The sequence below is a fragment of the Armigeres subalbatus genome, chromosome 3 (assembly GCF_024139115.2).
Source record: "Armigeres subalbatus isolate Guangzhou_Male chromosome 3, GZ_Asu_2, whole genome shotgun sequence".
Lineage (NCBI taxonomy): Eukaryota > Metazoa > Arthropoda > Insecta > Diptera > Culicidae > Armigeres > Armigeres subalbatus.
The window spans coordinates 202,548,654-202,575,968 of NC_085141.1; the positions used below are offsets into that span (position 1 = coordinate 202,548,654).

At 37.3% G+C, this 27,315-nt stretch overlaps 1 protein-coding gene across 3 annotated transcripts in view; it reads right to left on the minus strand.

Moving 5' to 3' along the window:
• Nucleotides 1–27,315, minus strand: part of LOC134226664 (LIM/homeobox protein Lhx5) — a 111,797-nt gene that overhangs the window by 40,208 nt on the left and 44,274 nt on the right. For all 3 annotated transcript variants that reach the window (XM_062707576.1, XM_062707575.1, XM_062707577.1), the window contains exon 4: nt 4,386–4,771. In XM_062707576.1, coding sequence (XP_062563560.1) covers nt 4,386–4,771 — 386 coding nt within the window. The remainder of the gene's footprint in view (nt 1–4,385; nt 4,772–27,315) is intronic.

Below are 27,315 nucleotides of genomic sequence, written 5' to 3' on the forward strand. Positions count from 1 at the left end.
AAACTCGACTTGTCGAGTCTTATGACAAGTAAAGACATTCCACTAAAAGCTGAAAATCAAAATCAAAATGATGTTAGTCCCAAATTATAATAATGTTAGTCCCAAATATTCTCTGTTTGTTCTCTATGTAATTAAAGCTGGCCTAGCAATAATGGAGTAGCAACCGTGGGCAGTCAATCATGCTCATGCTCAAAATTTGAAATGCTGATTAGCTATGCAGAAAATGAGCTCAATTGGTTGTGTTCCGTTTAGAGTTTGTATGGAATTTAGTGTGGAAAGACTTTTTTTTTGCATTTGTACTCCTAAGGGTTTTAATTTATCGCGAATCGCGTTACTCAATATATTGTTACATAGTTTAGAATATAACGAGAAACTTTGCCAAAGACAGTAAGCTTCTTTTAAAAGTTATAACGGTTAGATGACTGATTGTTTAAATAATTTGCAAAAGAAATCAATGTTTCTGACAACAATTCCGGGCCACCTATAGATGTAAGAGGGCTTCGTTAAGAAATGATTATTGACTTCTCCAAATGAATTGAAGTGTGCGTGATTCCGCAGTATTCCTCACAAAGTGTTTGTGATAGTTTTGCTGCAACTGGATTACCACCCACTTTTATTTTACACATCCTACACAGTGACACAACCAACCCTTGATCCTGGTTCTCTAAGTGGAATGTTCTTAATACTGGGATTCTCTGGAATGGAATCTATATCTCTTCTTTCATCAAACAATTCTTCTTCGGGAGCCGATAACATTAAATTCAATCTTATTAGAAACCTCCCAGATATCGCAAAAATACGATAGCTTGACCTGTATAACTGTTCCTTGGAGTACAACATTACGCCACCAGAACGGCGACAGGTCAAGGGCGTACAGGCATACCGACCGATTGCCATGTCATTTGTATGTTAAAGATATTAATAATTGTTTGTAATGGCAATGCACGCTCAGACAACTTGCAGATGATGCCGTGATCTCTCTAAGAGATCCATGTGCAGATGTCTTCCAAGGACTATGGCAAAGTTGCATAAATAATTTGAATGTTTGGGACTGATATTTAGGAATCGAGTTTTCTCCGTTCTCTGGTTGTGTTGTCTAAGAAGCGAAACCCAACTAAACTACAATTCATGCTGTTGAAAGATGACATTAACCAGTCTTTAGCTTATGAATACCTTGGGGTCTGGTTTGATTCCAAATGTACCTGGAAACCCCATTTTGACTATTATGTTAGAAAATGTCTAGTAAGGATCAATTTTCTACATTCTATCTCATTGAACTTTACTTTGTCTTAGAGTACAGCTCTTTCTGCTTCTGTGTAAGTTGCCTGTATCTGGAGAAAAATCCTACTTCGGTATAAAAAACGTACATAAAAAATTTGTACCGGATAGACAATAGCAGAAATGAACTGCAGTAGCTAAAAGACCTGCAATTGCATTATTTTAACGTTTATGCCTGCGATACATTTATGGGATTGGTTGATTTACCGAAACCGATCACTAAACTTTTAGCAAGTTTTCAATAGTACTAAATTATAACACATACATAAATATCGTACGGTAAAATGCCCAATAGTGGACCCCCTAGTAGCGGAATTTTGCTCTTCCTGTCGAAAGGAGTAGATATTTTCAACATATTTATTCTTCTCGATATCTTAAAACAAGGTCTGCATCTCCTCTTTACGATCCATACATAAAACACTCAATACACGACGTTATTCGTTAAAATTAACTGACTGAATTCGACCTATAGTAGACCCCCTGGGGGTCCATAATAGGAAATTGCTTCCCTATAGTCGACACTTCATCTGATTTTCATGTTCCGTTTCGGGATGTTCTGCTTGCCTATTATGGACCCCCCAAAATATTCCTATAATGGACACTCCCGTGTTTATTTTTTATAGAATTGTAAAAAATCATCTAGTTTTACTTTGCATAGCATTTCCAATGCATGTAATCAAATCATAGAACTGTAAGATAGGTTCTCCCGATGGAGTTTCATAGCAAAATGTATACATTGTGCTGTAATATTGCAAAAATGACTGGAGGGTCGACTATTGATTGGGGGTCCACTATTGGGCACTTTACCCTAACACATTGGAGTTGATTTTCACGCGTAGGATACGTGCCGCATAAATTAAATCAGCGTAAAAACTGCGTAAATCTCGAAATCCGAGTGGAAAAATCGCATAAAAAGCGATCCGCATAAAAAAACAGCATCAAAAACAACTTCAGTGAAGCGTTCTTCCTTGATCGAATGGTCCAAGAAAATTGAACATTCATTGAGAAGCGGTTGAGATATTAACGATCATATTTTCGAGACGTTTTTTTGATTTTTCGCAATCGTAAAGTAATATAGAAAACACAGACGTAGTCCCACATCAAAAGAAACGACGAGATCGGTAGGGGAGACTGGGGAGACTTGATACCTTTTTTCTTATTTCCAATGTATCACAGCCAAAAATAAATAAAAAAAGTATACGCGATTTCCATACAGACTCTCTAAGAAATATAGTATTTAACTTTACTGATGTATGACAGCCCTTAAATTATTGTTGTTAGTGATACACAATCGATTTTTGAAGAGCTGTCAAAAATCGACTTTTCAAATATTCGGGGAAAATTGATCCCTCTCCAAGAACTTGCTGTGATAAAATTAGAAAGGGACCTCAGATTTTAAAAATATTTTCCTTCAAAACACGCGGAATTTTCGAATTTTTGTTATTGAATTCGACAGCACATGCAATTTTAAAATTTGGGAAGACTTGATCCCCTTTCTATGATATCTACGCAATAAATAATTTTTCCTGTCAACCCTTCATCAAATCTGTCAAATCTACAAAAAAATAGAAGCCTGAGAACAGATTTATATATTTTTTTTATTTTTTCGACAAATTTTTGTATGGGTGACTAATGGGGGATCAAGTGTCCCCATATTAAGTCAATAACTTCAAATCCAAATATCCTAAAGCTTTGATGGAATGTTGACATTTTTATCAAAACAGATCATTAAGCATATTTATGGCTTTGTGCTGTGAAAAAACGAAATTATTTGGTCATTCTTATGAAATGTTGTTCAAATTTTCAAAAGGTCAAAACATATAAATCGCCCTACAGAATAAATAAGGTTGCCAATCTACAAAAATAACACACCACACAAAGGTTCATAGTTCTCGCTAAAACAGGGGGTGATCAAGTCTCCCCGGGGATCAAGGCTACCCACCTTCCCCTACTGTATTTATGTCGTTCGTGATGAGATGTTCCAGTAGAAATAGGAGCACGTCCCCTATTTACAGATGGTTATCTGATCCACTTGAAATTCGGTAAATTCATCCTAAATAATTGTGGAAAAATTGGCACTGCATTTATTTGGTTAATGAACTCAGTGGCCCGAGAGCACTACAGAGTAAAAAAGCATGAGTGAGAATCGATTTGTTTCGTAAGGTGAATAATGGAACCGTTCCCCTACAATATCTATTGTATGCCATTTATTCTATGACTTTCATCTCCGAAACAAATTATCCGTTGTTCGAAATAGCCCATAACTCATAACGATCAAAGAACGTACTCGTTGCCTTCCCTTTGACAAATGATTATGAACAGCTAGCGCCAGAATTGTTGCTGATGTTTAAAGGTGCCACAAAAAATGGTCATCACCATTTATCATATTGGCGTTCGTTCAAATATACTTTTTGTTGGCACTCTCTGCATTCAGTACCTTAGTTTTCTACACCAGAATAATTCCTATAAGAAGAAAGCAAAGACACTAGACTGAAATATAGCAGCAGTAAGTGACGTAATCTAATTATCACTCATCAGTTGAAAACATAAGACAACCCTTATAATAATCTTATTGCGGTTACCTAGATGACCTTTCCTAGGCAAACAAGTCACGCATCCAACAAGCACAGCAGGTGGTTGCAGAGCATGTGATTACAGTTGCTTAGTTTTTTTCGGTTTAGGTACCTACCCTGTCTCATGCTCCCAAACCAAATCTTTTTTTAATGTCTTCATGCTGATGAAACACTTGTGGAAAGAGAATAAGATCACAAGGACAATGCCGCTGCCCAAAGAGAACACGAAAGTGCGATACAAAGGCAAAGAAGATTCGTTGGAGGCGGAGGCCAACGGAATGATGGTTCTCATAGTTTCTCAAGTGTCAATATTTGTGATCTTTTGATTTTTTTCCGAACAGATACCTCTTCTACATTTGATTCAACCCATGTCGTGTGTCATAAAATCATGCCATCTGTGTCTACCGAATCTGAGGATAGTTTAATTTTGAATGCAGACAATCTGGAGCCGTTTCTTGTTATGCGGCTAAATATGATATATCGCGATTAAACACAGACAATATGTTGGTTATCGAATTCGAATGGAAAACTTACCTGTATTACTCTCATTGGCAGTCCAGTCTCTTTGGCTAATTGTTCTCTAATGTGCCTCGTAGGTTTTGGCGTTTGACTAAATGCAGTTTTTAACACTTCAAGCTGTTTGGCTTTAATTGTTGTCCGAGGGCCCCTTCGTTTCGAACCACCACCATCATCAGGGCTTTTATTTTCAGCCTGTGAGTCTCCCCGACAATCGGGGTCACCGTCTAAGGAACCCTGATCACTATCATCATGACCTGTTTTACTATCTGTACTCATACTTTGCACAGACAAATCTGATGCACCAAGAGGTCCATCATTTGGTCCCAACGAACCTAACCCCAACCCAGGCCTCAGGTGTTCATCCTCATCTTCATCTTCAGATCCTGAGCCCATCAAAGAGTCTGAAAAAAAATGAGAAAACAGTTATACGAAATGTGTTCATTTAATATTTGTACTAATCGAAACAAGTGGAATCAAGAGAGTTGTTGAGTTGAAATCGTTTTACCACAAGCATTTCCTGAGCAAAGTAGGGTGTACATGCTGGTTTTGTCATCCCTTTATTTTTATTTGATATGTTTTCCACTCATTCATTTCTCTCATCCCTCCAGCAAGTGCGCCAAACTTGAATTCCACCCTCTCGATCAACAGCATGCTCAAGTAGAATAACAAAAACCGTTTAAAATCTCTTAGCAAACAGCCACCAGAGAGCCTGCAAGCTTGAAGTATTTTACAACAAAGCTGACTTTGCTCTGCAAGGATTTTTAAGGGGGCAACCGTAAACAGGCGTTTATTTATCAATGTAGAGATGTTTTACACTTTTAACACACGCTTTTTCATTCTGTGTTTATGTGGAGAATTTCCAGACTTATTTATTATACTTAAAAAATATATTTTGTAAACTTCAGTTTTGAATTCTGCTGAGCTTGCTCCATTTGTTATCCAGTTATTCTAAGGAACACAACTATAACTAAAGTATAGTAAGAACAGCACTAATCAATTGTTTGACAACTTTTAAATTTGAATTGGAGGGCTGTGGAGATTAAAATATCAATGAGTCATATATATGTTACGAAATTTTCTTTGGTAAGCAATTCGTTAATCTTGGCAAACAGGAAAACACAGGATATTATTACATTCATTTGTTTGCGATTAAAGTAGAAGTGAAATGTAAGCGTGTCATGATAAGTATACGAATACAAAAATGGTAATTTGGCTTACAAACCTCATAGTTAATAACTGTGGAAGTACTGAATGAACACTAAGCTGAGACGTGACAATGTCCCAGTGGGAGATGTAATGTCAATTAGAATTAAAAGGAGTGAAATGTGTCCATAATTGATTATATAATTAATCTTTCAACAGTGGACATACCAATCAGTAAAATGCTGGAAATCATTTGTATAACTTTTCGAGATTTTCTAACAAGTTCACGAGGTAAAAAGCTTGTAGTTCTTAAGTTTGGTCAGGGTTCTCCCAAATCAAACCGAGCGCCAATGAAAATTGAAGTTTTTTTGCCAAAGTGTTCGTCTAACAGATTCAATTAATCACAAATTGCATCGAACATCGTTCAACGCCATAAGTGAGGATATCCTTCAACAAATGTACGCATGAATTGACATAAAATACTTTCCGTTTTCCTTTTGCGAACAAAATATCACAAGTCAGTCAAAAGGCCGCGGTTTGGACCCCGACCATTTTTTAATCTGCAATCTGAGGTTTGATAAAAAAAAAATCCACTTGAAAATAGGTTTAGACCAGTTGTACTGTTGGAAGGAATATAGGACCATTTAAACGTTTTGCGCCCGTCGAGAATTAGATATCAATAAAGTGGCCGTATATGTTTTACTTAAGGGATTTTCTGGGTTTTACAAACCCCTAGCCCCTTTTTACATACAATGCATTTTGATGAATTTATATGTTGCGTAAGAAAATAACTGACCTTTCCTATAAGTGCTTACGTAAAATGTGTATGGCCTCTACGCTTAGACTAAATTCGTCGAATGACATTATGCAACACAGATAACAACTGTATTGCGTCTTCTACCATAAAAGTCTTTCGAAATTAATTTGATTTCCGATTGGTTTCTATCAGGAAACTGAACTAAGAGTCTCGTTTTCACCATTACTCCTTGCTCAGACATTGTATCAATTTCTTGCCAAACTACGGTAACTTTGAAACCCCCTCCATTCTGCCACCGTTTGTGTAAACTTCAATAACGCTTCCAGCGTGTTACTTGCTTCCACCCTCGAGTTTTCTTGCCAGGCCATGCTCAATCTATAACAATAGTGTGTGCAAGCGATTGCGTGCCGCGTCAAAGGCACGAAGAGCTGAAGCTCGCAGATATGCCAAGCAAACATTTCCCTCCCCCTGGTCTGGCTGGATTGTCCAAGCGGTGGTTGGTGGCGCTCACAATTTTCACCCTGAAATCATATTTCATTCGCATTGTGAAGTATGCTCCGTGGTGCAGTTTATTTACACATGATTTGCTTGTATATTTGCTTTGTAATACAACACTCTGTTTTGTTAGGAAAATTGTTTAAGTGAAAAATAATATTACGCGCCATGAATACAAGTATTTCTAACCTGATAGGTACCAATCAAAATGTAGTATGGCTGTCGTATAATTTTAAACTCTAAAGTAGAAAGAGGTCATTTATCATTGAAAAATGCATTTTACTCACCACTTTGTAGTTAACAAGTGCAGTAATTCACAGAAGAAATTATATCTAAAGGGCATATAAAAACCCAGAATCCACCTAGCGGTGTTCATGGCTTTCTCGATGTTATCATTTAATTTCGACTTAGTGCGACCAAAAATAATTGCCTACCTTTCTGCGTATCAAATATGTTGGATGTACTGCAATGTATCAACCTTATACTGCCGTGATTCGCATAGGAGTCCCATGTCGATTTTAATTTTCTGTCAGAAATAAGCATAAAATGAACTCTTCTTTATGAAAAACTGATAAAATAATAGGCTTCATTCTAGAAATTTGAAAATCAAAACCCACCTGTGTTGTCCCATCTTGCTATTTATTCGCTTAACAGTCATATTCCGGATTTTTATACACTTTTGATCAAAAAATAAATATAATTATGGTCCATTTAATATTTCCATAGCAATGTATACAGATAAAGAATATTATCTCAAATTTTCAGAAAAAAAAATCCGGTTTTATCGATATATGTATTAGAATTTTTTAAATTTCTCCATGTAAAACGAGTTTTAAAAATTCAACGACATATTTCTTAAGTTGGAGAAAGCTGACATAAGACGTTTATGCGATCGTAATCAAACTCAATAGTGATCAACTAGAGTTTATGTCCCGTCGAATGCAACTTGTTGCGAGAAAATAAGAATTACCATATAAAAAGCTTACCAATGTTTTTCGGTCTTTGTGTGCTCACACACATAAACACACATACACACGGTCAGACAGACAATTGCTCAGTTTGTCGAGCAAACATCATGTGTCTCTGGGCCTTCTACAAAAAATGTTTTTGAGTGAAATGGTAGCCTCTCGGTACAACTTTGTTGTACGAGAAAAGCCAAAAGGTCTACATATCACTGAAAAATTTATTGGTCTCATTATTTTCATCCATTTACAAATTCCCCATCGAATGCAACTTGTTGAGAGCAAATGCTTAAAAAGTTAAACATTAGTATCTTGTATGTGAAAATAGAATAATAGTCATAACTTTTGAACCCCTTTCCAATAAAGTCAATTTCAATAGGAAATAATAGAACAGGATCCCTCGTCGGTTGCATATTGCGAGCAAATCAATTGAGAATCAAAATAAGTGACACATTTTGTACACACACATACACTACCAAGCTGAAAATCGAGTTCATTCGCTACATTCACTTACGAGTTTGGCAAAAATTTAAAATAGTTTCTACATAATTTATGATTGAACTTGTAATCATCTAAAACTTTTGCAACCATGAATGGCGATATAATAGACAATATAGTAATCTACTAATCTCGTAATCTAGAATTAATCCATTTTGCTTTCCATTTTTTGTATATAAATGAAGCTTCTTTACCAATCGTTCATGTACTGTAAAGTACAAAAGCCATATATTCTGGCGCATCCCTTATGCTCACTCAACACTGAAACAGAATGTGGATGTCGTGAAGGTGAATTTATCACTTCTGGTCAGTTTTCGTGATGACGATGGGGTATTATAACAAGCTAACACGAACATTTTTTTTATGTTTTTGACACATTCCAAATCAACCTACATTAACTGACAGACTGTCAGTGCTGCTTGTCTGTAAAAGCGTGAGATTCCCCCGTTTGTGTATGGAAGTATGAATGAAAAAAATGCTGAAGGCGAGGGAACACACGTCTATCGTGTGCCTTTCAACCCGCCACACACCGGGACAGCACGAACTGCGGCATGCTATACTGGATAGGAAAATCAGCCTTCAAGAGCTGTCGTTCACAGTTGAGTACGATTGGAAACATCGTCTTTGGTTTGAAGTTTCATGGAAACTCATGACCATCTTTACCAGGATATGCATACGTTGCTAAACTAGATAACAGCAAAAGTAAAAATATCGTTCATCTATATTGTAAGTTAAATAACATGAATACTGGTGTAAATTTTAGTATTCAGTAAAATATTCAGTAGGAATGAGAACTTATATATAGCCGGGTTATACATTCTGCTAAACCATACCAAGTGCCAATGAAAAATTCCCATTTTTCGTACAAGTTTACGCGAAGCAATTCTAATTAGTGGGCTTCGTGGCCGTGCGGTTAACGACGGCAATCGTATAGACGCATATGCTATGGAGTGTGGGTTCGGTCCACTGGCCCATTGGGTGTTGTATAAATGTCCTGGCCGTTGGCTCATGCTCGGTGTTAGGTGTTCAAACTGTGCGACCTCTGATTCACTGCTACGGTGTCTGAATCCCTCCTCGGTAATCGTGCAACAAACTTCCTTACTCGAATCCTCTTGACTTCCCCCGGCGTCGAGGGTGGTCCACCAGTTCCTGTGGAGGAAACTTCCGCACTGATAGCTGCTGTCACAGAGAACACTTTCGCGCATTATGTTGACTTCGTCTTCGGGTTGCAGCAACGAAGGTTTGACTAGCTGGCTGCTGACCTATTTCACTCCTAGCAAAAGGAGTGTCAAACCGTGTTCGACTGGCTGAATGGTATTCTGTCACGATCGGCGAATGCTGGAGTCTGGTCTACGATGCCATGACCCAATCTACGATCTTGGAAGCGGTACAAAGACTTGACTGGCTGGCTGCTAACTGACGACGACGCCTTTTGTCACGGGGAGAGTACCCTATTCGGCTTGAGTAACCCGAAAATTTGTTACACCGAACAGTGGATCACACCCAACCACCACCCTCAGCATGGTCTTCTTACCGTACGGTTAATATTGTTTACGTCTCGCCCAGAATTGATTCACGTTTGTTCTGCGATTCGAGTTCATTCGGCCCTTCAGAGACCTCTTTCTCGAGAGAGACGATGAAATATTCAGAAGGTGCAAATCTCTGTTTTTTTGGCGTGGGCTTACATCCTTCGGGAAGATAGGGGATCCGGGTCATTCTGCAGATTCAAAAATTGAGACCGTCACGAAAGGTGGTCAGGAAGTATGGGCTAATAACTCAGCCATCCTCCATCCAATTTTGGAGATTTTGGAATCAATCGATCGACAAATTCTTTAAGATTTTGCCTAACTACTAAAAACAATGAATTATATGTGTTAAACTATTGAAAATTGAATTTTACCAGACAGTATTGAAATCTCCCTTTTTACAGTAAATCACCTACATTTTGGCTATTAGGCATCCGGCGTGAACATGCACAAAATATTCATAATCGAATTCAAAATCCACTATCGTAGGACTATTATAATACGTAACGCTACGTTGAATTTGCGGTCGTATCTCTGATAGAACCTTCAACTTTTTTCACATGCCTAATTCAGTTCCATTTGCTTGATTAATTCTCGAGTTGTGCATAAATCTGTGTGTCATTTGTATATGAGCCTTCCCCCCTTCCAGAGCAAGGAGGGGTCTCGAATCGCCTTAGAAACAAATCATGCCTTCAAGAACCTTCACATGACAAATTTGAATTCATTTGATCCCCTTCTAGAGTGGGGAGAGGTCTCGAACCGTCATAGAAACATTTCTTGTCATCGAAAACCCTCACAGACCACATTTGATTCCATTTGCTTGATTAGTTCCTTTGGAATTTGTGTTTCATTCGGGGAGGGTAAATGTTCCTACAAGGGAGAGGGGTCTTGAACCATCTTAAGAACCTCCCACGACCCGAAAATCCCCTGTCCGGATCAGACAGACAAAAATTTATTTTTATGTATACAGAAGAAGAAGATGGAGAAGATGTATAATATATAGAAGAAAATGAAATCACAGGAATATATTTTTTTAATGTAAAATTTGCCTATCGTCTTTTCTTTGGGCGATCTAATACCCATTGTAATGGCTGAATAATCACTAAGCTGTGAGGAGGCTATGATCTAATGCATTCAAAGCTACCTCACAGCTTAGTGATCATTCAGCACTTTTATTGTTATTATCTGCAAGGTTTTCAAGCCAATATACTGTTTTTGTATTCATATACCATAAAGCTCACACAATGGAATTCTATGCCCAAGGATAATATTCAAGCTCAAATTGTATGCAAAATTGTACAAAATTGAAATTGAATATTCAATCATTGCAGTTCTTCTTATCAACGCGGTGTAATCGTACAGGCCACAATTTACTACAATTAAGATGCCATGATTTTTTTTCCTGCGTTTTATCGTTTTCTTGTAGTTGCATCATGATCATCCAACTGCATCTTTCAATATTCTACATACTTGCCCGATTTGTTCGAAGTTGCTATGATACCATTCATTCCTGGGATCGGCGATGAATGGAATCCCGCAGAGCCCTACGCTAGCGGCAGGAGGTCCAAGATTAGTTATGGATATGGTAGAATCATTGTTAATGAATACGAGCAATAATTATTCACGGGCTTGTGTGTTGCAATATAAGGAACACTGAAACACACAGGTAGGACCGTGTAATGATATTTTTAGGTGGGAACGATCTTTAAGTGACGTAGCATTTTAAAGTGTTTTCCGGTACAGAAAATCTAATGTTTCAAACGCCGCATCGTTTAGCAATTCACCCATGGGCGCAAACATGATTTCTTAATCCCGGCTGAAATCAGGCCATATTTGCACAGCCGATAGTTTGGGTAAACGTTTTATATTATCTCAAAGTTCAGTTAAACTATTTTTGTGGTCAAGCAATCCTATATTTTGATAGCTGAAACTAGGTAAAAATAATATATTTATAAATAACTAGCTGACCTGGCGAACTTTGTCTCGCCAAAAATTGATCAATTTTTGATACATTTTTTTGCGTACACAATTTATCTAGAAAACAAATCGTTTTCTTAATATTATTTCTCTTTTTTTACAATTTATTATAGGGGGAATGACGGCTTTGGCAGGTTTTGTTCTATTATTGTCCGGCTGGTTATGTTCAAATTTGACATAAACATTCTTTGCATATCAAAGAATATTGTGGCCAAATTTCATAAAACCTGACCCCCTGACAATAATAGAACAAAACCTGCCAAAGTCGTCTTTTTCCCTATATAAAGATAATTCAAATTCGAAGTTCCCATATACCTACTATGTACGAAAAACCATTTCATCAGAAAGATTGGATTTTGTTTTTCAAATTTTTCCAAGTTCATCGTAAATAGAAAAAGAAAACGAATATAAATTAGACCAACATTTGAAAAGGGCGGAATTCCATTAACATGAAACCGAGAAAATTGCTTGCCAAGTTTTAAGCTTGTAAATCAATTCCTATTTAGTGAATATTCAACAAAAAATGATTTTTTTGCATATTATAGATGAAGACCACTTCGATGTGCTGTGCCAAAATATGCAGCTAAGTGTATATTGGCTTCAGAAATGGAAATTACATGTACTACGCCCAAAATCAAATACTCACTGGAAATACGCCATGGAAATTACCAATGTCTAATGTGTTATTCCGCCCATCGTTTCACCGATAAATTGCCTACTTTTAGGTATTTTCTGTTCCGCTAGAATTGGGTGGCAAGTTATTCTCAAGAAATAAACTAATTAAAACATTAATTTCTAAGCTTTTCATCATGGATCAGAAGAAAACAGTTTTGATTTGGAACCACGTCTGTATTTTCCATATTTGGGAACATTGATAGACTTCAACGTTAATATCTCAGCCGATTCTCGATGGGTTTTGTGTTCTCTCGGATCATTAGATCAAGGAAGAGTTAATGCTTTATATCCAATGCATTAAATTATATCTATTTATAATTATTCACTGATGATGATAATTTCTAACAGTTTCGCAATTGGTTTCTGTGAACCAACCAAACCTATAAGTGCATCGCAAGCCTTGAAGTCTAATTAATGCAACAACAAGTTTAGTTCTAATTTTCAGTTTGCAGCCGTAAACCTTCAGCATCGATTACGGTTATTCAAAGTGGTTGCTGTAAAAAATTCAAACGCAACGATACCGGGGTGTTATACTGAGATTTTGAGAAGAGTAAAATATCATTGTACTAAAGACACACAAACCAAAATTACAAAATATTATCCATTACATATAGTTACGTGGTTCTGCATCACCTTTGCGTATAACTCGATTGGGCTGCATCTTTGAGTTTTTATATCGTTATACAATCGATTTTACTAATTCAAATTAAACTTAATACAAAAAGCATATGATGAATCAATTCTGAGGGTGACTGATTCTTAATGAACGTCTCTCAAATAATTAGTCGTAAAACTTGCCTCAACTCGGTATAGATACTGATCCACCCACTGAAAGGCATTTTTTTTTTTTTTAACTGGTTTTATTTGCTAATTATCTAATACATGCATTCATCTCTTAGACTAGGTGTTCCGTGTTTTCTTAACACTATCACCCTTATTTGCTATGTTACGCTTTTAGTTATTATTAATACATTTCAATTGCCTCTGGCAGTTAGAATTTTTTCCTCTGGTTGAATTGAACCATGTAGGAATTACAATGTTTTCAACTTAAACTAAACTTAACCTATTTTATACTAAGGGTACAAGGAATTAATCGTTGCAATAGAAGATTGCAACGATTTTTGTCTAAAATTGGAAATTATTTTGTTGGACATTTGTTGCAATGTCTCAATATTAGAAATTCTATGAAGTTCATTGGTACTATACCACGGAGGCAACTTCAGAATCATTTTCAAAATTTTATTTTGAATCCTCTGGAGTGCCTTCTTTCTGGTATTGCAGCAACTAGCCCATATTGGCACAGCATACAACATGGCAGGTCTAAAATTTGTTTGTAAATCAAAAGTTTGTTCTTAAGACAAAGTTTTGATTTTCTGTTTATAAGTGGATATAGGCACTTAATATATTTGTTACATTTGGCTTGAAGGCCTTCAATGTGATTTTTAAAGTTAATTTTGATCTAGCAGAAGTCCTAAATATTTAGCTTCGCTAGACCAATTAATTGGAACCCCATTCATAGTGACAATATGTCTGCTAGAAGGTTTCAAATAAGAAGCTCTCGGCTTATGTGGGAAAATTATAAGCTGAGTTTTGGAAGCATTCGGGGAAATTTTCCATTTTTGCAAGTAAGTGGAGAAAATATCCAAACTTTTTTGCAATCTACTACAAATGACACGAAGGCTACGCCCTTTGGCTGAAACGCCCGTGTCATCTGCAAACAAAGATTTTTGACACCCTGGTGGTAAATCAGGTAAGTCAGAAGTAAAAATATTATACAATATGGGCCCCAGTATGCTGCCTTGCGGGACACCAGCCCTTACAGGTAATCTATCAGATTTAGTATTCTGATAGTTTACCTGCAGCGAGCGATCTGATAAATAATTTTGGATCAGTTTAATGATATACAGAGGAAAATTAAAATTCATCAATTTTACAATCAAACCTTCATGCCAAACACTGTCAAATGCTTTCTCTATATCAAGAAGAGCAACTCCAGTCGAATATCCTTCAGATTTGTTGAGCCGAATTAAGTTCGTAACTCTTAATAACTGATGAGTGGTTGAATGCCCATGGCGAAAACCAAATTGCTCATCAGCAAAAATAGAATTGTCATCAATATGGACCATCATTCTATTTAAAATAATCTTTTCAAACAGTTTGCTTATTGAAGAAAGCAAACTGATTGGGCGATAACTAGAAGCCTCAGCTGGATTTTTGTCCGGCTTCAAAATTGGAACAACTTTGGCGTTTTTCCATTTATCTGGAAAGTATGCCAATTGAAAACATTTGTTAAATAAATTAACCAAAAAGGATAAAGAGCTCTCCGGAAGTTTTTTGATAAGTATGTAGAAAATACCATCATCACCCGGGGCTTTCATATTTTTAAATTTTCTAGTAATAGATCTCACTTCATCCAAATTGGTTCCCAACGAAAGGTCAAAAACATTCTCTTGATTGAGAATGTCTTCGAAGCTCCGTGTAACCTGATCCTCAATTGGACTAGTGAGACCTAGACTAAAATTATGGGCACTCTCGAACTGCTGAGCAAGTTTTTGAGTCTTTTCGCCATTTGTTAATAAAATTTTATTTCCCTCTTTAAGCGCTGGAATTGGCTTTTGAGGTTTTTTTAAGAATTTTGTTAATTTCCAAAGGGTTTCGAACTGGGATCCAACTTCGAGACATTATTCTCAAAGTTGGTATTTCTCAGAATAGCGAAACGTTTTTTAATTTCATTTTGCAAATCTCGCCAAATAACTTTTAACGCGGGATCGCGAGTTCTTTGGTATTGCCTTCTTCTCACATTTTTAAGACGGATCAGTAGCTGAAGATCGTAGTCAATAATAATGGAGTTGAATTTAACTTCACATTTCGGAATTGCAATGCCTCTGGCTTCGACAATTAAATTTGTCAAAGATACGAGAGCATTATCAATATCACTTTTGGTATCGAGAGGAATATCAAAATCAAAATTCCTATCGATATACGTTTTATATAAATCCCAATCAGCTCTATGATAATTAAAAGTAGAGCTGATTGGATTATAAATGGCTTCTTGTGAGATTTCAAACGTTACAGGAAGGTGTCAGGAGTCAAAGTCAGCATGAGTTACCAATTGGCCACACAGCTGACTTGAATCCGTTAAAACTAAATCAATTGTAGAAGGATTTTGACTGGAAGAAAAACAAGTTGGTCCATTGGGATATTGAATAGTATAATATCCCGCAGAACAATCTTCAAATAAAATTTTACCATTGGAATTGCTTTGAGCATTATTCCATGAACGGTGTTTGGCATTGAAGTCACCAATTACGAAGAATTTTGATTTGTTGCGAGTCAGAATTTGAAGATCAGCTTTCAACAAATTCTTTTGCTGCCCATTGCATTGAAAAGGCAAGTAGGCTGCAATGAAGGAAAATTGTCCAAAATTTGTTTCAACAGAAACTCCCATGGTTTCAAAAACTTTGGTTTCAATCGAAGAAAATAATTTATGTTTGATACGTCTATTAATGACAATGGCGACCCCACCACAGGCGCTGTCAAGACGATCATTTCTGTAGATAAAATAGTTTGGATCTCTTTTAATGGAGAGTCCTGGTTTTAAATAAGTTTCAGTTATAATGGCAATATGCACATTATGAACTGAAAGGAAGTTGAATAATTCATCTTCCTTACCCTTTAGAGAGCGGGCATTCCAATTTAGAACTTTCACACAATTATTTGGATCCATTGAAACGGAGTCCGATAACAATGGTTTGTGAGTATTTTATACCAACCTGAACAGCTTCAGGAATGGTATTTGCTTTGAACATTGCATCAATCATGTGATGCAATTGTTCAGTTAAAAAATCAAAATCGGAAGCAGTCATGCTAGCTGAATCGGCAACATGACCGTTATTTTCCGTTGGGACATGGGTATAAACCTCATTTTGAGAAGAGAAATTTGGTCTACCAGCAGCGATGTTTGCATACGTAGGTACATTGGAAAAATTGGAATTTACTGAAGTGCTTGCTACCCGTTGACGAGCGGCAAAATTTGTTTGTGAATTGTGGTGGGTATGAATTGCTCGACCGGTAACCGGTTTCGAAATTTGAGCGTTTGAAAATTTCTACCCGTCGAATCTGGGATCCGATTGGAATTTCCCGTCATCAATTTTGCACGGGAATTCAAAACTTTTTGCGTGAAGGGCATTCCCAGAAATTGGATTTATGATTGCCCCCACAGTTTGCGCACTTAAATTTATTGGAATCTTCTCTCACAGAACATGCGTCCTTGGCGTGAGAGGTTCCACCACAAATCATGCATTTAGCATCCATGTGACAATGTTTGGTTCCATGACCCCACTTTTGGCACTTACGGCACTGGGTAGGGTTTTGGAAATTTCCCCCAGGCCTGCGGAAATGTTCCCATGTAACACGGACATGAGACATAATACAGGCCTTTTCCAAACTTTTCATATTATTTAGTTCACTTTTGTTAAAATGAACTAAATAAAATTCTTGAGAAATGCCCCTCTGGAAAGTACCAGAGTGGGATTTCTTTTTCATCTTAATTACTTGGACTGGTGAAAATCCAAGTAATTGAGAAATTTCAATTTTAATCTCATCCAGTGATTTGTCATCACTGGGGAGACCTTTCAAGACGACTTTGAACAATCGCTCAGTTTTGTCGTCGTATGTGAAGAATTTATGGCGCTTTTCAGTTAAATAGTGAAGAAGACGTTTGCGATCGTCAAAGGATCCCGGCAAAACGCGGCAGTCACCCTTCCTAGCAATCTGAAATGAAACCTTGATGCCCTGAAGGTTACTCAAAATCTCATTCCGAAAGCCAGAAAACTCGGCAACAGATACCACAATTGGCGGAATCCTTTGTTTCTTCGCATGAATCGAATCACCTGGGCTAAAGGTAGATTCGATTTGCTCAATTTCATCATTGATCAAATCGAACTGATTGCTCAGTTCGATAGGAGAAGAAACAATGTCAACATTAGATTTAGAAGGAATATCTGAAGTCTCCAGCTTCCTTCTATTTTTTCCGCGCTTGGGCAGGACGGTCTTGAAACCTTGTTTCTTTGAAGGAAATGGAGAATTCAGAGACTCCCCCTTCCTCTTGTTTTTGTTAATACTCATTGCTGAGCGTGGAGACGTGACCTTCTAAGAGGTTTTTTCCCAGAACGGTGTCCCTGCAGGATTACCACCGCTTGTCGGAATTTTACTTCCGCAAACGGGTCCAACGTAAAACGAAGGCACGGGTCCTTGCAAAGATCGTAACGGGATCAGTGGGTACAAATAGCGCTAAGAAGCACCGTTGAAATTAAAATAGCTTCGGGTAGTATTAAAAACTTCCTTCCGCAAAGAGAGAAAGAACCGCACAGCACGAAAGCACGATGCGGTCTGACCACTGAAAGGCATTAATTATGTTAATGTTTCATTTTACCTGTCCTGACTGAAGTAAATCTGTTTCCAAATAATTTCATGTTACATGTGCGCAAAACAGCTATTAATATACATTTTTAAGGTTTCATAACGAAAATGCGCTTTTGTTAGGTTTCTAGTAAGGAACCAAAAAAAAATAAATAAATCGATTTAAATATGATTTTTATGCATTATTAAGGTTTAATAAAAACAAACGTGGTATCTAATCATTTCTCTGCTATTCCAGTGTATACATTGAACAAAGATTTATAGGTACAGTGCTCTCGCAGGAGCCTGCATCTGATTATTTTCGAAAGGCGTATTTCCACTATAAACCTTTCAGTAGGCTGATGTACGTGCCGTAACAGCAACAGCTCCAGTAAAAGATAGGAAATCCTTGTTTCGTATTTCTCATTAAAATATTCATTATTACAGCAAACATCAGTGAAAATGCAATAAACTAAACTACCTTATCTATGCAAATTTTGCTAAGTTCCTATGCTTTTGAAAGAATAGCGTAAGAAACATGTTTGGTGAATAGAACCAGGATGGATATACGCCCTTTTTTCAAGTTTTCCAATAGTAGTTTGTGCAACTAGTTGCAAAAAGATGATTTTTTCAGCACGAGTTGTACGTTTATCAAACGAGGCTTGCCGAGTTGGATAAATACTACGATTGTTGAAAAAATCGAGTTTTGCAACGAGTTGCACACGCTATTTTTTGCAATGACGAAAAATGAGCTTTAATGTGATACATCTGTACCAAAATGGTACAATTGTATTTAATTCACATCATCAATCTTGCCAAAATGTCATGCTGCTGCAGAAAACAAACATATTCCATGTTATCGTGCCACATTGTATGCTCGATAGGCCATAAAACAGTAGATAAATCTGCTTTTAGAGAATTTGATGCCATGTCCATTAAATTATTCCATTAATTACGTGACACAGAGAATACACTGTTTGAACACTCAACCAAGTTAATTGAGCTACATCTGGTCATATAACTATTGATTTTATGCTGGTTTTTCATTATAGCACCCAAATGAGTGCTATAATGGATATTATGCAACCTATAGATAGTGGAATATATAGATGAGCGAAAATAAATCCTCTGTCTCCAAACGAACTGTCAAACGCGTCTCCAAACGAGCATGACGTCACGATTTCAATGGAAACGTTAAGGGCTGTGACGTCATATGCGTGTGTGCACGGTCAAAAAAATCGACTCAGCCATGCTTTCGCTCATCTATAGATTCTACTATCTATAATGCAACCCATTTGAGTTGCATAATGTTCATTAAAGCACCAATTTCATTGGTGTGGAAAAGTAGGCCGTTTTATCACTCAAACGTCAACTGTAAACCAGGTATTATGATCAGGAATGGCAAAAAATAACTTTTACTGATAGAAAATAACATTTTTTTATTACTATGAGCTAGATTACACCATATTCTATGCATTTAAACGAAAAACTGCTATGTTTACATTTTGGCTGTTCCGCCCTTTTCAAATGTTGGTCATATATTTATCTAATCGTAGAACAAAGAAATACAGCACCTATCTCTTCACTTCTTTTAACACGCGTACTCACTACTGAAAAAAATCACAAAAATAAGAAACAAACCAAATTCTTTTTCATTGCTTTGGTGGTGTTTGTATATGTATATGGATGTATGTATGTGTACAAAATGTTAGACGTGTGAGACACACTTTTGACACTTATGTCCCGTTCACATATTCGCTAGTTCTAGCGGACAATGCGCTATCTGGCCAACATAGAGTTTTATGAAATAATATGGCTTCAGGCCCTAAATTATTATTAACCCTTAAAGGCGCAAGGCGATTTTTTTAGAAATCGTCGGAAATATTTTTAACGTAAATAACCATTGAAATTATTAACATTAAACGTATTTTCGGTTTGTTGTTTTAAAACAACATTGCGCATTTAAGGGTTAAACAGGCGTACATTTTGAATGTATAACTATAGTCCCTAGAAAGTAAACAGTTCAAATTTACATTGTACAACTTCTTGATTGTGTTATGATGCTCGTTTCTTGCAACAATTTTCATGTCACTGTTGAAAACTAAGAGGGGAAAGTGTGCTTAGAAGGGTGTCCAGTCCATACCTCGTCAGTGGCAAATGTGTACCAAACCATATCATTGGGAGCACATGCCATGGCCGGAATCATCCTCATCGGCTTATTTTGTGGGAACGGCCAACACAGAAAAGGCTGAATGTGTACACTAAACATCAGCAAAAAGTGGCAATAAAAGTGAGACCGTGTGATAATTGGTAGATGGAATAATCCGTTCATCTTGAAGTTATCTGTGTGAAACTCGCATCTGACGCTGTGCATGTAGGATTGTAGGATAAAATATCTAGCTAAGATTTATAAACTCGTACATGTATATGGGAACCTTCATTTTTTTGCAGCCGTGGGCATATGAACAAGAATAATAGATCCTATTTCATTGCTTCGCCAGGGAAATGCAACCAAATCGTCGTTTTGTTATGCCTTTTTAAATACATTTTCGATAATGTTCTTTTGGGTCGATCCGTTTAAGCAAATTTCCTCGTCCCATTTCAATCGCTTAATGCTAATCCAAATCACAGCTAATCTCCAACCACTACTTCAATGGGATTTCTGTTGGTTTTTACCTGCTGCTCCGACGGATTTGCAGCTTCTTTTTAAAAAGATTTGAGCTTGCCGAATCACACGCTTTTGCAAAGTACATACACACGTTAAGTAGGGTGTTTTATATTTTTTCAATGTGAAAAGTCGCTAAGCCAAAAGAAAAACGAATATTTTCGGATCAAATACACCGAATGTATGTGGATAAATGTATGATCCATGCAAACCGGTAAAAAGCACAAAACGTTTTTCTATCGCATACATGCAATTCTTATTACCAAATTCTTACCAGCGGCATTTTGCTAGGTGAACCGTATATTTTCTATTCTTATGATAATTTAAAAAAATCCTGTTTTGTACATTTGGATTACCTATACCGATGATTGAAGATATATGGGATCTGGAGACGATTAGTGCAGCGCGAAATAATTTTGAGCTCAGTAGAAAATCAAAAAACAGAGGGAATATGTGGCAGGGTGAATAAAACTTGGTGGATTGTTTAAAGAATATACTCTATTGTTTTTCTTACCGAGGATCACTGTCAGTGTTGGCGTGGAAGTGAAACGGTGTTTGCGTTTCAAACGTAGAATATGTCTGGCTGATTTTTTAAAACTTCGTATGTACGAAAGAGAAGCTCTCTTTGTTTACTTTCTCTTTCGAGTCATACTAACATTTACATATGAGTTTTCAACAGAGATCTGAGGAAAATAGCTTGGTTTAGCGTGTTGAGGTGAAAATGTTACAAATGCAAAACAAACCTATAGATATTAGCAAAAGAGAGCGCAATAAAAGAAAGTATCTCATTAGCACAAACGACGTTTAAAAAAACATGCTAGATTAAATAAATTTTCATCAAAATGATTTCTCTCTTTCTCCTTTTTTTTACTGGCAATACCGCACCAGGAGAAAAAATTCTGGCTCGTAGCTTAGTGTCGATTGACAATTATTAAAATTTATTTACTTTTTAACAATTCTACTCATTCTTCGAAAATGAATTAAGCGAAAATATAATTTATGATACACCATTCTACTTATTCGGTTTCTAAAAGCATCTTTGGACATGTTTGAATCAATTCATTCATTTATTTAGTTAACATCTAAACAGATAACACTGAATCAACAATTTGACGCCTGAATCAACAATTTGACAATTTGAATGTTTGAATCAAACTAGTTTCTTTTATGTAGCGTTGAAGGACTTGAGACAAGCGTCTAGCGGATTTTAGTAGACATATTGTCGGCGTAGCACCTAATTAGAATTCGGAAGTCGGGACTTCCGAACCGAACTTTCTTCCGAAGCTTTATCTGTAAAACCGGTAAAACCTGTGTAAAACTAATTGATGCGTTGTTTAGCGCATCTTTGGGCGAATCCAGCGCACTACTTCCGAAGTATAAAAAGCGTACTAACTTTGTTCCGGATAGACAATAACTGGAGTCTATGTTAGGAGACATGAGAGAGAACGATGGAATAATAATAACATAAATAAAATGGAATAGAACAGCACTGTATATCGTATCTACGTGAAATATGTGTTAAATCAAGATGTGTGGTAAATCACAATAAAATATTCGTATACTTCGTCTAACTATTGTGTTCCACGATATATTATTTATTCCAAGATGAAAAAGATTGACGACCTTACTTACGATTTTTATAAGCAATCGCTTATAAACAGATATTTTCTGCGGGTTTTATTACACTGCCCATGATATCATAGTTGACGTATCAACCATTCGAAATGTCGGCGAATTTAGCTTATTACGCCTTCACTAGGTTATTTCAACCGCTGCAACATCGATACGTTGCTTATTACAAGCCTCATTTATGTGCCTACGGGTTGAAATGTTTTAAATTTGCGATGTTTGTCCTTAAATTATTCGAAATATATGCAAAAGGTTTTTACGTCAACTATGAAATCATGGGCAGTAACAGGTTGATGCCGTTTGAAAGCTGGCTTATGAATTCCATACTCCAAACTTATGGATAGTATAAGTGGAATTATCAAGAAAAAAAGTTCCAGCTTTGACGTTAACAACGATGAATAAATTTATTTTAACTACGCTGTCTACAATCGCATATTTGTCTTATATGAATAGGAAGTCCAGCAAATATGGAACTGATATCCGATCATAAGCAATACGTATCTAGGATGGTTTGCATGCGAAATCGTTTCTCATTTTGGTTTATTTTGTACGACATTAGACAAATTTTGGAGAAACACTTTTTATTGAGTTCGCTATATCAAACCATTTCCATATTTTTTCACACTATCGATGTACGAAAACACCAGAGTTGTCAGATGTGGGTATTTCTGATACGTTTGTTTTTATTATTTTCTTTTCATGACATGGGTACTGAAATTTCAGTTCTGATTTACATTTTTACAAATGTTGATATGTTATTTATTTATTTATTTAGTTTACATCTAAACAGATAACACTGAGTCAACAATTTAACCCCACAATACACGGTTCGAGAATAATCTCTCCATCCTCGAATGCGCCCACGCTCGCCAAGTCGTTTTGCACCTGGTCTGCCCACCTCACTCGCTGAGCTCCACGCCGTCTCGTACCTGCCGGATCGGAAGCGAACACCATCTGCGCAGGGTTGATGTCCGTCATTCTTGCAACATACGCTGCCCATCGTACCCTTCCGGCTTTAGCTACCTTCTGGATACTGGGTTCGCCGTAGAGCTGGGCGAGCTCGTAATTCATTCTTCGCCGCCTCACACCGTCTGCACACCGCCAAAGATGGTCCTAAGCACCCGTCTCTCTAGTACTCCGAGTGCTTGCAAGTCCTCCTTGTGCATTGTTCATGTTTCATGTCCGTAAAGGACTACCGGTTTTATCAGCGTCTTGTATATAACACGTTACAACCATGATATTACTATCGCAAAGTTTGAACGTCTCGGGTTTTCAGGATCTTTCCTTTGTTGGCTTGAATCCTATCTAAGCTGTCGTGGAATGGCTATTAAGATTGGCGATTGCACCTCATCATACTTCTCTGTTACTTCTCTGTTGCCATCTCATCCAATTTCGAGCAATCGACTTCCAGTTCCACCCAAACCAATGCCGTCAATCAACAGAGTATTATCGACAATGGTATAGATAAGCAACTTTTAATCTATTATCAAAATGTTGGCGGAATGAACACACGGATTTCAAATTATCTCCTCGCCTCCTCTGATTCAACCTATGACGCTTTTGCTCTCACCGAGACATGGTTAAACGAAACAACAATTTCAAATCAAATTTTGGTACTGATTATAACGTGTTCCGCCTAGATCGTAATTGCAGTAACAGTAACAAAAATCTGGTGGAGGAGTGTTACTGGCTATCAGAAATAGATTTAAAGCTCGTCAGTTATCAATTCCAAATTCAGAAGCTGTTGAACAGATTTGGATTGAAGTTATTTTTCAAAGCCACACATTGTACATTTGCGTTCTGTACATACCTCCGGATAGGACAACTGATCAGGTAGTCGTTGACCAACATGTTCGCTCACTCTCTTGGATCACAACTCGTATGCAGCTTAGTGATAGTATATTGATTCTCGGCGATTTCAATTTACCAAATATCAAATGGAAACAAAGTTCATCGATACATCTCTATCCCGACGCTCATCATTCTTCGCTCAGTTCAGCAAGCAACATACTGCTAGACAATTACAGCCTTGCATGCATTCATCAATTGAATCATATATTGAATGATAATGGTAGGATGCTTGACCTCTGCTTCGCTAATTTGGACGGTAACATACGTTACACATTAATTGAGGCCCTTCACCTTGTAACGTCATCTATTCACCATCCACCACTGCTAATTACACTAAATAGCACCACGTCTTGCATCTTCTCCGATCCAGTACAAAGCATCTACTACGACTTTAAAAATGGGGACTACTGTGCCATGAATCGTTTTTTAGAAATTATTGATTGGCATGAGATCCTTGTAGACTTTGATGTCAACTCAGCCGTTACATTAGTATCAAATATTGTTCTGTATTCTATTGACCAATTCGTCCCCAAATGCTTATCATCCTCTCCTATAAGCCCACTCTGGAGCAACAGTTATTTATACATGTCCGCCTTGAGGAAATACTCCAAGTACAAATCTCGGTTTAGCAAAGCAGTTTATCTCTCCGCCAACCAACGATATAAGCGTGTAAACAATAGACTTTTCAAAACGTATCAACGAAAAATCCAGCAAAAACTTCGTCGCAACCCAAAAGGATTTTGGAACTATGTGAACAAACAACGAAAAGAATCTGGCCTTCCAACAGTCATGACGAATGGACTCATCGAACAAACATCCACGGAGGGAATATGTGACCTTTTCCTAAAGCAATTCTCTGGTGTATTTTCTAATCAGTCGGTTACTGAGCAACTAGTACAGCAAGCTGCTGCCAGCGTACCCCTCTGTCCTCCAGTCGGTCAACATCCTTTAGTCATGGCAGAATACGTCGATGAATGCTGCTCGTCGTTAAAATCATCTACCAGTTCGGGCCCGGATGGTATTCCTTCAACTATTCTCAAAAATGTTCTACAAGTTTGTCATTACCTTTGTCAATCCTATTCAACTCATCGTTACGTTCAGGAATTTTTCCGGAATTTTGGAAAAAATCATACACTTTCCCTGTCTTCAAGACAGGTAATAAGCAAGAGGTAAAAAACTATCGTGGCATAGCAGCGCTATGTGCCATGTCCAAATTGTTCGAACTAGTTGTTCTAAAGTTCCTATCCTACAATTGCCTGAACTACATTTCTGAGGATCAACACGGTTTTGTTCCAAAGCGATCTACAAATACTAACTTGATTATCTACTCCTCGATTATTATGCAAGCTCTTCAGAAAGGACAACAAATCGATTCGATATATACTGACTTCTCATCAGCCTTTGACAAAATCAATCATCAAATCGCTGTCGCCAAATTTGAACGACTTGGATTCTCTGGTTCCATTCTCTGTTGGCTCAGTTCTTATTTAGGAAACCGTAAAATGGCGATAAAATTGGCGACTGTGTTTCTTCGTTTTCCCTGTGACTTCAGGAGTTCCCCAGGGCAGTCATCTTGGTCCTTTAATTTTTATAGTTTACCTGAACGACATTAACTTGCTACTCAAGTGCTTTAAACTATCATTTGCCGACGACTTCAAATTATTTTGGATCGTAAACGGTGTACAAGATACACTATTTTTGCAATCGCAGTTGGATCTCTTCACTGACTGGTGTCAGCTGAATTGTATGGTTCTCAATCCAGATAAATGCTCCTTCATTTCGTTTTCTCGTAAACATTCAGCAATTGCCTTTGACTATACTATTGGATCCACCACACTACGTAGAGAGACTGTTGTCAAGGATCTAGGTGTATTATTAGACACTAAGCTGACGTTTAATGAACATGTTGCTTTCATAGTCTCTAAGGCCTCCCGTACACTGGGTTTCATTTTTCGAATAGCAAGGAATTTTAATGATGTCCACTGTTTAAAGGCTCTATATTGTTCTTTAGTAAGATCCACTTTAGAATATTCATCTGTAGTTTGGGCACCTTACTATCAGAATAATATTTCCCGTATTGAATCAGTTCAGCGTAAATTCGTACGGTTCGCTCTACGTCACCTCCCGTGGAGAAACCTGACATTTTGCCTAGTTATGAGGACCGCTGTAGGTTAATTGAGCTAGATTTACTAAGCGTCCGTCGTGATACTGCCCGTGCGTTATTTGTAGCAGACCTTTTACTTCTGAACATTGACTCGCCTCCTCTTTTGTCCCAGCTGAATTTCAACGTCAGCCAACAAAACCTTCGTTCTAGACAATTCTTTTTCCTCCGCGGTGCCCGAACGAATTACGGGCACAACGAACCATTTTTGAGCATGTGCAGAATTTTCAATCGCTGCTCAAATGAATTCGATTTTTACTTGAGTCGTAACACTCTTCGGAAAAGGTTTTCCCTCACCCTGTCACACTTTTAGAAAGGTTAGCTTAAATTGTTGATACTAGATCTAGACTAAGTTAATTATTGTTAATAGTTGTAAGAAATAATTGTATTATGTATCATTTGGAGTTAAATTGTATTCTGTTGGTACGAAAAGATGAAGAGGTTTTGCGCCCATTTGAGAGAGAACTTCAAGTTTACAACAAGGAAGTCATTTAGGGCCGTTAATATTCCTTGTTTACCTCAACGATGTTAATCAACTAATTGATTCTCAGAAGCTTTCCTTTGCCGACGATTTTAAACTTTACTGGATTGTTAATGATGTTCAGGATGCTTATTTCTTACAAACTCAAGCACAATCGACTGGTGTGAGACAAATCGTATGTACGGTTCTCAATGCTGATAAATGCACAGTGATTTCATTTTCACGCAAGCGCTCTTCTATCGACTACTGTTACAAGATAGGGACAACAAATCTTAAAAAGAATGTGTCGTTAAGGATCTAGGTGTACTATTTGACGCAAAACTATCTTTCATCGATCATGTCGCTTTCGTATCCTCCAAAGCTTCTAAGATGCTTGGTTTCATTTTCCGTTTATCAAAAGATTTTAGGAATATCCAATGTCTGAAAGCCCTGTATTGTGCTTTAGTGAGGTCGATTGTAGAATTCTCTACTGTCGTTTGGGCACCGGTTTATAACAGCAGTGGCTTGCGTATCGAGGCTATTCAACACAAATTTGTACGTTTCGCCCTAAGGCATCTCCCCTGGAACGATCCAAATAACCTACCCAGTTACACCGACCGCTACAAGCTTATTGGTTTAGAGTTGTTAAGTGAGCGTCGTGACGTATCTAGGGCTCCATTTGTTGCGGACCTTCTACAACCCAGAATTGATTGCCCACATTTGCTCTCCCTGATTAGTTCTAAATG